This window comes from Chamaea fasciata, unplaced genomic scaffold (genome assembly GCF_029207755.1).
Source record: "Chamaea fasciata isolate MVZ Bird 193981 ecotype frontalis unplaced genomic scaffold, bChaFas1.0.hap1 SCAF_1, whole genome shotgun sequence".
Lineage (NCBI taxonomy): Eukaryota > Metazoa > Chordata > Aves > Passeriformes > Sylviidae > Chamaea > Chamaea fasciata.
Window position 1 is genome coordinate 136,722,672 of NW_027094086.1, and position 16,876 is coordinate 136,739,547.

At 37.1% G+C, this 16,876-nt stretch overlaps 1 protein-coding gene across 1 annotated transcript in view; it reads left to right on the forward strand.

The window, feature by feature from the left end:
* MYO3A (myosin IIIA) overlaps positions 1-16,876 on the forward strand; it is a 114,144-nt gene that overhangs the window by 36,917 nt on the left and 60,351 nt on the right. The window contains exons 6-9 of the mRNA XM_066199217.1: positions 9,138-9,214; positions 10,460-10,605; positions 12,287-12,352; positions 12,727-12,882. Of these exons, the coding sequence (XP_066055314.1) occupies positions 9,138-9,214; positions 10,460-10,605; positions 12,287-12,352; positions 12,727-12,882 (445 nt within the window). The remainder of the gene's footprint in view (positions 1-9,137; positions 9,215-10,459; positions 10,606-12,286; positions 12,353-12,726; positions 12,883-16,876) is intronic.

The window sequence follows — 16,876 nt, forward strand, 5'->3', positions numbered from 1 at the left end:
CCAGAAAGAAATATAAATTATACTCCCCCACTAAAAAAATGCATATTTTTCCAGCAGCACTGTTTCTTTCTGAAGGCCAAGCCTGTCTGTGCCTCAAACATACTTTCATACCACATGTATTTAGACTGTTATTACCTGGAAAGGTCATTGGGAAAAAAAAGTCAGACATCTAGATGGATATTAGAAATATTCAAGTACCCATAAGGAAAATAAAATGTGGGGAGACTCAGTAAATCTTTAGAATTCAAGCCTACCTCTAGGTACAAGAGATCCCATCATTCCTCAGAGTTTGCCTAGTAATGTAACTGTGGGGAAGGGGGTATTGAAATGGGTTGGCACTGTCCATTTTCAGTTGCTTCTTGGGCATTTTGCTGGTAGTACCTAAAACTCTCCATCAGTAGAGGCTCTGGATAAGCAATACATGGGAAAGATCTGTGTTTTTTAATACGTAAACCAGGTTCCAGTGGAAAACATAGAAAAAAGGTAATGCAATCTCACTGCTGCTGGCAGATGATGGAAAAATACAAGCTGTGTTGCTGCAGTTAATAGAATAATGTCTTCAAGTGTTTCTTTCACTCTGTGGATAAATAGGTTGCATAATTAAAACACATATTGTAATAGTAATGGAATACATAGTGAAGGTAGGGTGATTTTTTGTACTTTAAACACACTTAGTTTGCATTTTTCTGCTTTTGTGTCAGTGTTGGATGTAAAAGTTGTGTGTGAGTATTTTATTGGAATTCCAAATGCAGTTTTAGATATCCCACTTCGCATATAGCTAGCACAGTTTTATCGTGGACAGTAGCCAGGGTCAGCCAGAGAGTTAACCTGAGTATAACTCATGGGGGAAAAAATGGATTGGGGAAGGGAATATGTATTTCTCTATTTAGACATACTGATATTTCTTAGTTTAAGTATTAAACTATTGCTTCTATGTAGTTTAGAAACTGCAGGTAGACAGAGGTCAGCTTTTGTGTTTGGAATGTAATTGGGTTATTATTTTGCTATGAAGAAAATGATCATTCTTCGTTTAGAACTATTTGAAGTCTTTCAAAGTTAAGACGAAAAGAAATCTTAATACTGGCATCCCTAGATGGTCTTATTATTATTATTCAAAACTGCAATTTGGTGAAATTAGTCAATGGCAAGACACTGTTTTCACAACATATTTTAAAATTAATTCTATATTTACTTTAAGATGTATACATAATTTCATTTGAGCAATACTAAATGCAAGTATTAATTTCATAATTCAATTGAGTCATTAAAATAAATTTATTGGGGTTTTTTTGCCTAGAAAGAGTAATTCTGCCAACATTCTGTCTTGTGTCTCAGTAGTGGTGTACCACTCTTCCTTACAAATTATGCATTGTTACTAGTGCTTTACCACCACTAGTGATCAATAACAATTGATCAACATGGGTTAGAATGCACAGATGTTTCTGTCAAATATTGTTCCATGATATTTATGCCGATTCTGATACAGAAATGCAGGCCAAAATGTTTAAAATTCTGTGAATGTGCTAAACAGGTTGAGTTTTTGAAGCGTGTCTGAGCCAGCAGCTGCTATAATGACAAAGCAAGAGAAGCAAAGTCAGTTACACTGTACAGTGTCCAAAACAACGGGGACAGTCTCCATGGAATAATGACTCCATGGTACAATTGCATCTTGATAATCCCATCTCTTTAGTTGGTCACCTCTCCTGGTTTTTTGATGCATGAGGGAGCTTTCTGCTGGTCTTATGGGGAAAAAAGCATATGAAATCTCTGGTCAGAGGTTGGGCAGGGAACCACAGCGCTGGGTGTCATCCTTTTGCCATGACACTTCACCAGCTCTCGTGTTGTCTTGCTGGGACACAGTGCTTCGGCCATGCCTGACATGACCTAAATGACCACAAATAGCCTTGTTAGATGCAGTTTGTTGGCTGATCAGAGCTCAGCCTGGCAAGAGCCTGGGCCATGTGGCACTGCAGAAGCCAAGAAGGCTCCCAAGGACTGTGCTCGGATTGCACGTGGCCCAGGTCAGGCTGCAGTAGAGGGAGTCTAGAGCCACCTTGTGCTCAGAGAGCAGGTTGGGAAGTCAGTTGTGAGTGATCCAAGTTTGAATGTTGTGGCATTTCAGCCTCTGTCCCTTTTAATATATATCATCATTCCCAGCTTTACATGTCCTCCTGACATTGAGGAGGAGCTCAGCATGACCTTGAGTAGTGTTCCTAACTTTTGTAGATTACTTATTCTGGAGTAGTCAGAATTTCCTAGTGTGTCCTTTGTGCTAGCCCTGCATTAGCTATTAATGCTGTCTGAATCATTCTGCAAAAATGAAGCAATTAATTAAAATAATGTAATTTGAAAGTATTCAAAAATAAAATATTTTTCTTTCTGCCCTTAACTTACTTTAAGCAATGAGTCATAGTAAGACTTGTATTTGTCTTAGTCATTCTAGCATGCATCCATAATAAAGCTGTCTGCTTCACTGGTTCAGATCAAACCCAGGCTGTTATTGTGTTGTCATTTCTGCATACTGTCTAGCATGACATTCACATGTTGCTGCTAAAATGCATCCACCAGGAGACATGGCAGAAGCCAATAAAAGTAAAAGACTTTGAGGAAAGCTTTCTTCATGAGCAGCTTGTCAAACTGCTTTGAACCCAATCAAAGTAATAATTCCAAATTTTTTAGCCCAGAGTTAGCAGGGATAAGATGGATTGCATTGACTTGGAACTGTGGAGCTTTTTCATTGTTGAATGTTTAATTCTTTGTTGAAGGCTTAGTCCTGAAAATTTTTGCGGGGGTGCATGTCTGAATGAAAACCTTTGTGCTGTCCAGTAACAAAAAAACAGAAATCATGTGGCCAAATGCTATATCCAGGATAAGCTGTTCACTTGGTTTTTCAAATATTTTCTTCTATTAATTCACATAAGGATGTCACTGGTGGCTTAAGTATTAAAGAAGCTTGATGCTGAAAGCTGGTGTCGGATGCCAGACACATGAAGTGAGAAAATAGCTCTTTCTGACCAGCAAAGACTTCCACTTAGTTTTGTCACAAAACAGTCATCTCTTGAGGTTATTAGAAACTCTCTGGTCTCATCTGTGTATGCTAAACCCCATTCATTTTTTACCTGAAAATTGAACCTAGTGACTTATTTATACTGGAGTATTCCAGTCCTGAGGTATTTTAAATACCGTGTTCCATCAGCATAGGTGTTGCCAGCATTATCATAACAGATTATCATAACAGGAAAACCATGTCATAGAACAATGAGAAAAATCTCTAGAGTTCTGCCAGTCATACAAGGGAAAAAAAAAACCAAAGCAAACCATCCTTTTTGGGTGTCAAAGCAGCAGTCAGTTTGAAATGTAACGTATAAGGAAGGCAGCAGCTGAGGAAGAATTTCCTCACCATCATACTGCACCAGATTGTGCATAGCTGTACAAGTCCCTGAGGCTCAGGAGAAGAGTAGTTCTCTTATCCAAGAACATCTGGCCAATTGTGTAACAGGACAACAAATGTTCCTGTGCATCCCTTTCAGGAAACCAACTGAAGCCCCGAAGCATGAGATTTGATTAGAATCATTGGTGGTGTGATGCACTGAACCGGCAGGAGCATGTGGAGGGGAGTCTGTGGTCACCTGCTCTACTGGAGTCTGTAAAATGAAAGATCTTCAATTTATTAAAGAAAGAAGTTCTATTAAACCCTTTTGTTTAAAAAAAGATTTCATACCTCACAAAGTTAGTGAACATTCTGCCTTCTTTTTAGGGCACTGTTTGTCATTTTATTATCAGTATGTACCTTTTAATGATTCTAGGATTTTAATTTTTCCCTTGCATGCTTAAACATATGTTTTCTTTGTCTTGAAGCCTCATGGTGAGCTTACCATGAAAGCCACTGGACTTTCATTTCTGTAATATCTATTTATATTTATATTTATATTTATATTTATATTTATATTTATATTTATATTTATATTTATATTTATATTTATATTTATATTTATATTTATATTTATATTTATATTTATATTTAATACACCCTGTATTTGATAGTACAGATTAACTTTTTTATCCCCTTTTACTCTATGTTCTGTAGTAAATGCCATGATTTTTAATCTCCCAGGCAGTTTATATGGTCTTCTTGGATACTAAGCTTTTGATCTTTTTGAGCCTTCTGGTTATCCATTGGATATGTCTATTTCAGTTAAAAATTTACATCTCAAGTGTGTGTTTTCCTGACGGTCTAGGAAACACTAGTTTTCAACACCAAAACACTATGTACATCAAAATAATACAGAAAGATAGAGAATTTAGCTAAAGGACATGGAAAAAGTAGAGGCACTGAATCTCTTCTTTTCCACTTTGTCTTCATTTATAATCCCTGAGACCAGTGGGGAGGTCTGGAGCAAGGCAACTGTACCTTCAGTAAAGGGGAATCAGGTTAAAGAGCATTTGAAAGAATTGGATGGACACAAGTCCATGGGGCCTGTTGGGATGCACCCAATAGTGCTCAGGAAACTGGCTGATGTCATTGCAAGATCACTGCCAATAATCTTTGAAACATCTTGGAGGTTGGAGAAGATTCCTGAAGCAATGAAGAAAATTACTTGCATTCCAGTCTCGAAGAAAGGCAAGAGGGCAGTTTCAGAGAACTACAGTCCGATCAGATCCACATATGATCTCCATCACAGAAGGTGATGGAGCCAATAATCCTGAAAATAATTTCTAAACATATGACAGATAAGAAGGTGATTGGGAGGAGGTAGCATGGATTTATGAAAAGCAAGTCATGCTTCCTCATAACTTATCACCTTTCAACATAAAATGCTGCTGAAAATTCTAATATTTTTGACTCATCATTTCAACTTTGTTTCCTATTTCTTTATTTCCATCTTATGGGTCAGAACCTGATTTTTGGTTCTTGACTTAATCTGAGCCCTTATCACTGAGCAGTTCCTCAAGCAGGCTTTTCTTACAATAGCTCATGCAAGAAAGCTGTATAGCCTCTGTGCTCTTTTCATTTAAAAGTTTACTTTTGCAGTCAGTTTATAATCCATAAGGAATCTTGAATGTTGACATTGTTTCAAAAAGGTTCTGAAACATCTCTTGTAAAGTCATCCAACCATCATTTTGTGTCCTTATGGTCTGGTAGTAACATTTTCTATTAAATGTATTTATGTTTTCTATTCATGATAAGTAATTAAACTTAAATTAAAATTAAATTAAGTGCGCATGCCACTATATGGTTACATGTAGTTACACTCCTGGTGTGTTGTGATGTTTGCCATTTGGACTACCAGAATTGCCTTGGTTTAATATTGTTCTTTCCCTGTTGCCTTTTGTCATTTTGTAGTATGAAGGAATTGCATGATTGAGGTTTTTCTTGGCATTTTGTATGCATTTCAGCTGATATGTCTGCAATATTCAGAATAGATATGTATCATTACACCAATACAACCTGAAATAAGCTAACAAAGAAATCAGTATCAAGGGTATCAGCAATTACAGAGGAATTAAATTATAACTCCACCACTGTTGTGAGGGAAGTAGCTACTTCCCAGTCTGCATCCTGATAGAAATAGTGGCTTCTTAAAGTGAAGCTTAAGGTGCTAAAGGAGCACCTGGGACCATTAAGATCTGTTGTCTCCAGATCTACTAAAAAAGGTGGAATTGAGTGATTTATAGTGAAGACTGACTTCCCACCTTTGGGCAAAGAGATGAGGAGGGAGAGGCCACTCTTTGCATCATACAACATGGAACAAGAATGGTAAAAAATACCTGCCGGAGAGCTTAAGGGGTATGCACTGTGAAACACTATTGCTGTTTTACGTCTGTTTCTCTCGGAGATTAAAAAAAAGACTGGGAAATAATTCAGAGCGTTTTGGCCTTTTTAGATCTGCAGGGTTAACAGTGTGAGCTGTTTTTGGTCCAGACACTACCTTGAAGAATGATGGAGTTACATGTCCTTATTCTACAGAAGGTCACAATGAGAGTGCTTTGACAGTGAAGTATACACAGAGGGCACAAATATAGAAGGAAGAAATAGCTAAAGGAGTGTAAACCCTTGGGGGTAAGGTCAAGGTCATTATATATGAATCCAGTCTCCCTGCTGTGTGTCAAATGTGAGATTAGTACAATTTATTAGGGCTCGCCATTCCCTCACTAGCATCAACCACTAAAATGGGCATTCTTCTGCCACCGGGCATCATCATAAAAGGATCTTGTACAGCCTCCCAGTTTAGATCAGAATGTTGTCTGCTCAGATCGGGCACTATCAGACAAGTCTTTCCTAATAATAGGGAACTAATTTCTGCGCTGTTTTTCTTTTATTGAGTGCTAAGGTCAGAAGTAGATGGTTTTACTTGCAAGGTTTTTTCAATATGCTTGTTTTCACAATGAAAACCTTGAATAATACTCGTAGTGTAAGTGTCCTGATTTTTAGTTATTGCTAGTAAAATGATGCCAGAAAAAAAAAAAAAAAGGAACTGCAGCTATATGCACAATATTTTCTTTTTGGTGTGCTTTGGTACTATTAATGCATGTATTTATAAAGGTCTTAATTTTCATAAGAAAAAATAATTAATATGTAATAAAATACCATTTTATGACATATTTTAGATTGTCTCAGGATAATATTTGGCTCATTTTGCAACAAAGCGGTAGTGACTGGGGAGAGGAGGAGCAAGATGGTTTTGTTTGAAAATATGTAAGTTTAAAAAAGTGGCCAGCTATTTGCTTGACTGGTTACTGAAATGCTGGAAGAAATGTTACTAAGTGTGGAATTACATCATCTTTCCTCTATACACAGAAAAAGCCCAAGGAAATATCATTTGTCATAAGACCTACGCTGCATAATCTAAAATGCCACTTTAATGCTGAGAGCAAAAGGATTAAAACAAACAAACAAAAAGCACATAAAACCCCCAAGAGCCTAAATAAAGTGGTGAACAATTCAAATTAAATCAGTTTCTTACTAAAATAAAAGAAGGGTGAGAAGAAAAAAATCTGCAGTTCATTTAATAATTACAGTTTGAAGAGGGAAAACACCCAATAGTGCACAGACAGAGAAGATTGAACACATTAATGTACCTTTTATGTTTTGTTCCTCATCTCTACAGAAAGTTAGGATTTTTAATAAAATCTGACACTGGAATCATAAAAATATAGTCAGCGCCTTTCTTTCCCTGTGGATCTGAATCTCATTTCCTTGTCCAAGACTGCAAAAAAAGAGCTTTGCACAGGGGACTCCCACAACACAGAGGAAGGGAGAGTATCCTCAGCTCCCTCTGAAACCAAGGATCTCATAATAATGTTTGTTGGCATCCCTGCAGTGGTCTCAGAGCTGAGGTGATGTGTGCTTACTAAATGACATGTTTTTCTGAGAGCTCAGAACAGCCCCAGACTCTGTGAGCCGGAAGCTGGACCTCAGACAACTCCTTGAGATGGCAAAAACAAAGCCCTTGCTTTGCTGAGTTGAAGTAGGATTGATGGACTTCGTGCTAAGACTCACATTGTCCTGCTTTTCATGATGCATAACACTGTGTATTGGACTTTCTGCAGACAAAAAGAGAGAAAAAGACAGAGCTTTCTCAAGGCTGGTTTAGACTAGAGAGAGGCAGCCACACTGGTTGCATTTATCTCAAATGAACAGGCAGGGTATTCCTTGCAGTCTTTATTTTCCGATGTTGCATATATTTCTGTGAGAGCCAAATGCAGATATTTAATGAATCAGAGCTGAACACGTAGCTTTAGAGGGAAAAAGCAGATCAAGCTCTCTATGGTTTCTTACCTACACTGAAAAAAACCCCAAAACAATCAAACCCTACCCAGACAGGGGTTTAGTTAATATTCCCATTGGATAGTTAATGTGAACTGCTCTTGTTATGAACTGTCTACAGGCTTTTCAGGAAGAGGAAGTCAAACATTTTCAGACCAGACAGTACAGTCTTGAAACTGGACAGTGGTGCTCACTGGAGCTCATGTGTTTCAGAACAATGAAATGGAACTCACAGAGTGAAGCAGAGTTGTTTTACATTTTAAAGAAAAAGCAGATGTATGTAGGAAGGCAAAATTAGTGAGCTCCAGTGTCAGTCAGACCGAGGCTGGATCATATATATTTGGAGCACAGGACCTTTCTGGCCATCCATGGCATCAGCTCTTCAGAATATGCCTCTGGTGGACCTCAGTGTTGGCTACTACTCAAATCCGTAATAGTTTAGGACTTGCTAGCTGAAGGGCTGTTTTTCTCCATGTGTGGACTTCACTGTTATTTGTGACTCATAAATCCATTATAGTTTAGGGCATGCTGGCTGAGGGGCTGGTTTTTTCCATGTGTTGTACTGTCCCCTTTGCATGCACTAGAGCTATTTCCAACCGGTACACTCTTGTTTTTTAAGGAAGAAAATTGGTGGCAGGCTGCTCAGAAGTGTGCTGGAGCCCACTTGAATTTCTAATATTTCAGTATTTTTTAACTCAGAACTGCAAGAAATCTTTGAACTTCAGAGTTCACTTTTCAACCCTTGGCCTGAAATAGTTAATTCTGTAAACTGCAGCTCAGATTGCAAAGCTGATTTACAGGATTGTTGCTTTGAGAATGTGCTTTGAGCATGGAGAGACTTCTACTTTTGTAAGAATTTTTGAGGTTTCACTGTTTTTGTTTCTTTTTTATGGCAGAGCAGTTAACAGACGAGAATAGGTATATTTTATAGTGTTAGCATGAAATATATATATGTGTGAATACAAATATATGTGTATATATATAAAAAGACAGAGAGGGTTAGTATCAGTACTGAGCATTAGAAGCTGTGGAAGGTACAGTACTTTTCCTCCCTCCCTAAGGTGTTTTACTGCTCTCTTGAAACAGGATATCGAAAACATTTAATTAACCAGTCAAAATATATGGAGTCAGATTACTAATCAAATGCTCATTTGGGACTAAGTCCTGGTCCTGCTGAAGCCATTGGAAACAAGGATGTGGAGAACCTTTCAGGACTGGGCCTCTCTTTCCAGAGAACTGGAAAGATGTATTTGAGATTCACCTGCGCAGGAAGTTGTAGCATGACAAGACGAGGATGTCACCCTTCAGAAGGGCTGTCTTGGATGGGAACAGCCACTGCTCTGATGATAGCTTCCCCTCCTTCTTCCAGGTGTGTCTGCTCAGCTGACCAGCACTCGCCTCCGTCGGAACACCTCCGTGGGCACCCCGTTCTGGATGGCTCCTGAGGTCTGATTTTAAAACATTTTGTCACTGGTACTCGAGCTGTTCTATTCTGCATTTCTGCTCTTTGTCTTTCTTCCTGGTCCTTTCACCAAATGAAACAGTAATATCCTTTAAAAAGTGTTTTAAACCTTTCTGTCTTACGTGTTTGCAAGAATTAAGTTAAAATTAAGTTCATTTTTGAAATTACAAGATTAGAGACGGGGCAATGCACTGAATCACTTACTAAAATGTTGAAGAATGTAGAATATAGGAAATCAACTACTGATACTTTCCAGCCTTTCAAGCTCTGAAACTATAGATACCTCACCATGGATGGAAGGAGTCCAGTGTCTATTTTTTGACTTCAACACCTGGAAAGTTTTTAATACTATATTTCCATACTTGCTGCAGCAGGAAATGGAAAAGGTTATTATGAATTAGGAAGATGCACTATGATTCTGTGGAGGTTTTTTAGGCTGAAATTGAAGTATATAAAGATGCATTTTAAGCTGAGACAGGAAAATTATTTCCTTATAAATAAGCTTATCTACTTAGAGTATCTGTGTGCACAATAACACATGCGAGTACATCTGTTTGTAGCACATGAAACTACTCTGTTTATACATATTTATTTTTATCAACACATTCTCTTCATACACATAGGTCTAGCCATATAACTAATGACATACATGTTGGTTTAGATCTGCAGCTAATGGGATGACAAATTCTAGATTTATCCAGCATTATGGATGAGCTGAAATGTAATGAAGGTAAATACTTTGCTTGATCTAATGAACGTTTTCCAGATCCACATGATCTGAATTGGCTGATTTTATTGAATAAGGACGCAGTAAGAGATGGTGAATTCAGCTTCTGCTTTCCTGATTGTTTCACTTCAGAGAGAGAGAGAGCAGTATAGTTACAGTAATTACTTAGCAGGAATAATCCATATAAAGAGTTGTAGGGTTGCTGAGTTTCCTTCTACTTCCTCTGTTGTGGGGTGCAGTTTATCACCTTCAGCTGAAAAAGCCATGGATTTGTACCCTTTCTTCAAATCAGAGAACATCTGGTCAGAGACTATGGTGTTCATGGACACCTGCTTTCTCTAGTTTAAACATTGGGGGTTTTTTGGCAATTGGATGGATGCTTTATCTTTCTAAATGTGTGCATATCTGTTTATTTCACTGAATATTCTGTAAGAGATTCCTCCAACTGTGGGTGTGCTCTTAAATGTGGACATTTAACTATCCCAGTCTTCTCTTCCAACAGGTGATTGCCTGTGAGCAGCAGCTAGACAGCTCCTATGATGCTAGATGTGATGCATGGTCACTGGGTATTACTGCAATAGAGTTGGGAGATGGAGATCCACCCCTTGCTGATTTGCACCCCATGAGGGCACTCTTCAAAATACCAAGGTAATATTTTGATGTATTTGTTTGTTGACGGGTTAGAATGAATCTTTTCCTAAACTGTTGCTTTCTTCAAACTTTGACCATATAAGTTTGTGGACTTTCTTTATATTATTTATACTAGGAGGTAGATTAAAAGTTTACTTTGCCCAGCTGTATTTTCTGCAGGCTCTGCTTTAACCATGTTTGCACATTGGGAAGTTCAGACTTGACTGTAGCTGCATTTGAGAAAAAATCATAGGGCCTTCTCCTGAGTGAGCTGCTGCCACATAAACACAGGACTGACTTGAGTCTCGTATATTGTGTTACAAAGAATGACATATGATAGGAATACAGAGTCTGAATATGCCACTGTGACGAACAGGTCCCATATTTGTCTTCAGGAGTTATCTTCTATCCTTTGAAGCAAAGGTGGTTCCTTCACTCACATACATTTAGGCTTCAGCTTCTCATTAGCTTGTGCTGCTACTGGCAGTTCCAATGTTGTTGTCCTTGGGCAGTACAAATAGCAACTTCTTTTGTGTTTTTTGCTTTGAAGCTGAAAATATAGGTACCCAAAGTGCCACTTATGGCATTTCAAAGAACATCAATCTCCAAGTCTGTAGGTAATAATCATACAGTAGTAGTTTGTGGATTTTACCCTAAGAACAGGAGCAGTACCACAGCAGTTGAGCACACATAGCATACGTAAGTGCTTAGAGTCCTTTTCAGCCAAGGCACCCAAATCAGTTTAAAATTACCTATAGGTTTAAGAAATCTTGGTTGACTTGGCACTGAAGCAGAGTATGAATGTTCTTCCTACCTTCGCTTGCTATGGAAAAAGCAGTTGCAAACTATTGTGGTCAGTCGCTGCAGCCAGGACTTCAAAAAAGCTTCTGGCTTATAGTCTTACAAGTACTGGGCACCTTTCTGCCCTGGAGCAAATATAAGATCAGTACCCTTGCATTCCGTTAAGTAAAACCTGAGAGTGATAACTATAAGCAGCACCTAAATAAAAGCAGTTATGTTTGATTGAAAAAGAGACAGCAAGTCACATCCTCTATTGGCTGGTCATTCCTTTCGTCTTCATGACCATATTCAGTGAAAATGGCATCTCTGAATGGAAGAAAACTGTCAAGCCCATTTCAACTAAACACCTAGAGTAAACAGCTCTAACATTAGAAAAGAAAGCAGTTATATCCATTTAGAGTAGATCTGTATTTAGACCTTCACTTCTGATTATCTTCTGATGAATGAAGAATAATTAGTAAAGAACCAATTCCTTTGGACACTTTATTCAGCAAGTTGATTAATTCAGTCCTTCTGAGAAAACTTTAAATGGAATTTCTTTTTAAAATTTCTCCTAAGAAATTTCTCCTAAGAAAGTATATTGAAAAAAGGACTTGCCATTACAAGTGAATAGTGATTAATGGGTTGTTAATTTAATTTCCTTTTATTGATTTGAATGAAAAAATCACAGTGATTTTTAGCTAATCTTGGTAGATCATCTCAATGCTATTTCTCCTTATTAGTTATGTATAGTAGGAGAACCAATGAGGCATTGCATCATCTACCCATGCTTCTTTTACCAGTGGAAATCAATATCTTTTTTCGGTGGCCTTCTAAAACTCATTACTCAGCCTGCTTTCACGCATTGTTTTTGTCAAGTGAGGAGCTTATTAACTTATCACCACCCTGACCTTTGCAGGAATCCTCCTCCAACACTACAGCAGCCTGAACTGTGGTCACCTGAATTCAATGACTTCATTAACAAGTGAGTAACAACTGAGCCCACTCCGGTTGAATATGGAATGTGTAAATGTCATATGTAAAATATATTTTGTGGAAATCTGTTGCAATTAATGCTCTTCCTTAAAAGGCTAGTTTATAAATCCAGTTTGACTTCCAAGTGAGGCTCTGTATTTAAAACATTTCAACAGCCTTGACATTTTTTAAGTTAAAGAATATTTAGTTTTAAAATGCAATAGTTTAGCTTTTTGGACTAATCAATTCTGTGAAGTCGTATCAGGTTTTTTTATTAAGATGGATGTATTTATTATGGAGGCATGAATGAATGAACTCCAGGCAAGAATTTCAATACTTAACTGAGAACCCTCAATGATCGTATGTTTTTTTCTGCCAGCACAGGTGCTTGACTAAAGATTATGAGAAGCGTCCAACAGTATCTACTCTTTTGCAGCATGATTTTATTAAGCAAATTGAAGGAAAAGAAAACGTGCTACAAAGGCAACTCATGGAATTTATTGATGTTCATCAACAAATGGGAGTCACTGAAAAGGCAAGGTAAAAGTAGCTAAAAAGTAGACAAGCTCATCAATCTTGATATTTCCACTGTTTCAGAATGACTAGCACTCGGAGTTATAGCATGTTATAACTTTAGCTGACAAAAAAATAGAGTGCTTAATATTTGGGATCCCCTGTACAACCAATGAAAGGAGGGAGACATCATGATTCACATGTGGGATGAAGCAATTTTTAGAAGTGTCTCCCCTTTCTTCTGTGACTCAAGACATAATCTTAGACCCCGGCTTTTAGAAAGCAAATGTTAGGTGAAATTATTGTTTGGCATTTTCTTACATTTGCATGGTCAGCTAATGTTTCGTTTGAGCAAGTATGCTAAAAATAGCTAGTTAGATTCCTGCAGGAATTGGATCTTTCTGGCTGGAATAAGTGATAGTCCTAGCAGACCATGTTTTGCAAACTTCAAATCTTACGCTTTCTTGAATAGATACTTTCTTTATTCCACTAGTATCTAAGTGATGTCAATTCTGACAAAATCACTTAGCACCTGATGGCTTTTATTTAAAATACTTGAAAATGTCTGGCTCAGTTTTACAATTGAAACTAACTCCGTACAGTGCACTCATGTATCAGATGTGAAATGTTGTAGATTGGTTTTGAAGTGCTACGGGTGTGACTGCTCCTGCTTTTAGGAAAAGCATAATGCTTTTTTTTTTTTTTTAAGGAACATGAAATTTGAAAGACATTTTGGCATTAACATCTATGTGGAATAAGCTTGTTAAAATCTGCCACATTTCCTTTCACACATTTATAGTAACAATATATACAGCAGTCTTCAGTTCTAGTTCTGAAGAATTTTCTATTTACTCTATGTTTGAAGATAATAGTAAAAATATATTACTAAATAATTATGATATTGAAGTTTTTTCCACTTTAACTGGATATGTGAAGAGTAGTACTTCCTCTTTTATGACATCTAAGTATAAAACTAGGCATTTGGCTTAAATTTAAGCTTCAGTCTGGATTTATATGCTCTATATTTTGCAGACTTGACATTTGCTTAATCCAGAAAGATTCTTGAATTCAAATAAGCTTATTAGATGGCTGCGCTGAGCACTAAACCAGCAACATAATCCAGACTTTAAATAGCATTTATTTATAAAACACAGGAAAATGATATGTGGTAAAATAAGTCCAAACCACTAGGTTATATTAATTGAAATCTTGTTAATACTTGTGATGTCAGTCCTTTTAAAGTCTAAATAATTTTGGAAAAAAAAAATCAACCTTCCAGTCAATTAGATATTGTGAGTTTTTAAATCCATTTCAGAGAACTCACTTTTGTATTAATATTCTATTTTTCCCAAATCCTTTCTTTTTTTCATGTAAATGCTGCCTAAAGCAAACCACATGAACTTTTTTTTGTTTTCTGTACAATACAAACATAAAGAAAGTGGCCCAATTTGCATGTGCATAGAGCAGTCAAGTGGCACAAGAACAGGATGATCTACTGGTATTTTCTCTGTCCTGTTTAGACTGTGTTTTATAAGCTGAGGGCTCTTCATGAGAACTAGAATTTAAAGGAATATATTACTATGTGATGAAGGTACCTATGCTTTTATAGTTGATCACTTGTAACTTTTATGTCAAATTTCTCAAAGGAAAACAGAATTTTTTATTTCAAAATAATAATAATGATGATAATAATAATAATAACAGTAATAATTTCTTATCTGAATCTGTGCAAAAATTGTACTTTTTAATTCAGAGAGTAATTTAAATGGCATGGTTAAACTGAGCATAGCCCATATTTCAATTTAGCAGTTTAAAATATAAACAAGTAGTATTTCCAACCTCAATGATTTTGTGATTGTGTAAATTTGTGAAATACACTGTAAGACTGACTACAGAACAGCATTTCTGTTTTTTTCTGCTGTGAAGGATAAGAGATTATACAAATATCTTTAAATTCAGTAGTCATGCTTTTTTAAAAGCCTTTTATTACTAATCATATGTATCTTCTGACCTTTAATCTGCACAAAGCAAATGGTGTTAGAAGCAGTGTCTGTGCAGAAGTACCATGTAAATCTGATTTAGAGTCAAGACATAGGCTGTATAGTGACAAGTCCCCTGGAAGAGCTGCTCTTTTCTTGTTCATGCTGTTCTGGCACTGTTTTTTCACTGATGTGTTAGGGTCCTACTGTGAAATTTCTGAACTTGCACCAGTTGCTGGCAACTTTCCTTGTAAAACTTCTTCCTGATCTTGAGTTCACACTCTCTCAGTCCCTAATTTGAAGGCATAACTCTCCTCCTTCTTGACAATGGGAGTGACAGTGGGAGGCAGGTAGTTTAAGGGATTAAAGATCTTTTTCTTCCACTGAGAGAAGAAATCCTGCTACCTGTATTGTGTTGTATAAAGGGGCATTGGAATATAAAGTCAATAAATTTGGTAATGTTGAGTTAAAGCTGAGAGTTAGAAATCCGGTTATTTTCTCTGTATGTGTTTACTCTCCTCATCAAATTTTACTTCATTAATTACAGTTTTGTATTTCAAAAGAAAAAAAAATTAATAGCTGAGGTCCAGCCACTAGGTTTTATTTCTGTTTTCACTCAAAATCAAGTCACCTTCTTAGCCCATTAGGTTGAGGTGTAACTTGGTTTTGACTGCTTTCTTCAGCAGCAGTCTGTTGATGTACTTGTGATCTTACCTCGCTGTTTGCTGAATGTGCAGTTGATGCAGTTCAAAAGAAAAGCTCCTAACGTTATTTCACATTCTCAGGGTTTATTTGCGGAGGGCCTTACCCTCAGATCTGATCTTTGTGCACTGTGTGTGCTCTGGAAGGATGTGTAATCTCTACGCACAGAGTGGAGCCACCCTGAAGTCTCTCTCATTGGCACCATTGTTCCTGAGGTTTTCATTTTCTAACACTGAGGAGTCACTGAGTCATGAGGGCCCTCAGAACCTTCCCAGTGTTGTTATTCTAGTGAAGAGGAGCCAACGTTTAGGTTCTGCATTGTACTGCATCCTCTCAAGAGATGGAAGGAAGAGAAACAAGAGGAAGAGAGCCTACCAACCACCTGACTAACCAGAAAAATCTTAATTAACACTGATAAAACTTTAAATGGCAATATGCCACAGCCTGGCTCCAGATTTAATCGAAGTGATAGAAGATAATAAAGGTTTTTCAGTAGCCTTTGAGCTGTTCTAACACTAGAATATCTTGTGCTACTGAAGACTCAAAAAAGCATGAATACTAGCAATGAGCTTCATTAAAAATGCCACTTTTTTACTTTGAGCAAATGCAGTATATTCTTCTCTAAAATCATATTTTTTTATGCTAAGAATATCTATATGCAACTTAACCTTTCCTAGCTCAGAACTCAGGCTGAAATGACAATGGGAATAGTAGGAGATAATATCCCTTTATACATTAACATTTTCCCATAGCATCCTGACTGTAACATCTTTAAAATTGGCTGCTGGGAATGATATACGAGCTATATATCAAATATGCTATATGAGATATACTAAATGGGATAAATTCATGTTAGAGAAAAGGTGAAGCAGGCAAAGTTGCATACTAAGTGCAATTAATTTTGGTGAGTTTTTTTGTGAGAAGAGTCATTTTCAGGACAGGGGCCCTGAGCTTGACAAAGGCTTTCAGTATAGCAGTATAGCTGTTAAAATTTATAATTAGTGATGAAAATAGTTATTAAAAATGAGCACTGCAGCATATACTCCAAAACATTTCTAAAAATACACTTCTTGCTAGGCCAAAAGAGGGAAAAATCCCTGCATTGTAAAGAATTTTACTCTGCAACAGAAATAGCTGTCTTTGAAACAACCTTCAGAACTGTCGCATCTACACCTGACAGTCAGGCTTGTAAGACTTTCATCTTGAATTGTTTGGCTGTCTTCTTCTTGACTGCTTTTACAATAATCTCTGTAGAAATGTGCAATGATTAGTACATTGTGTATTTCCCGGGAATTGTGAGTCATTCCAGAATGAGCTGTACACATGAGGGATATTCAGTG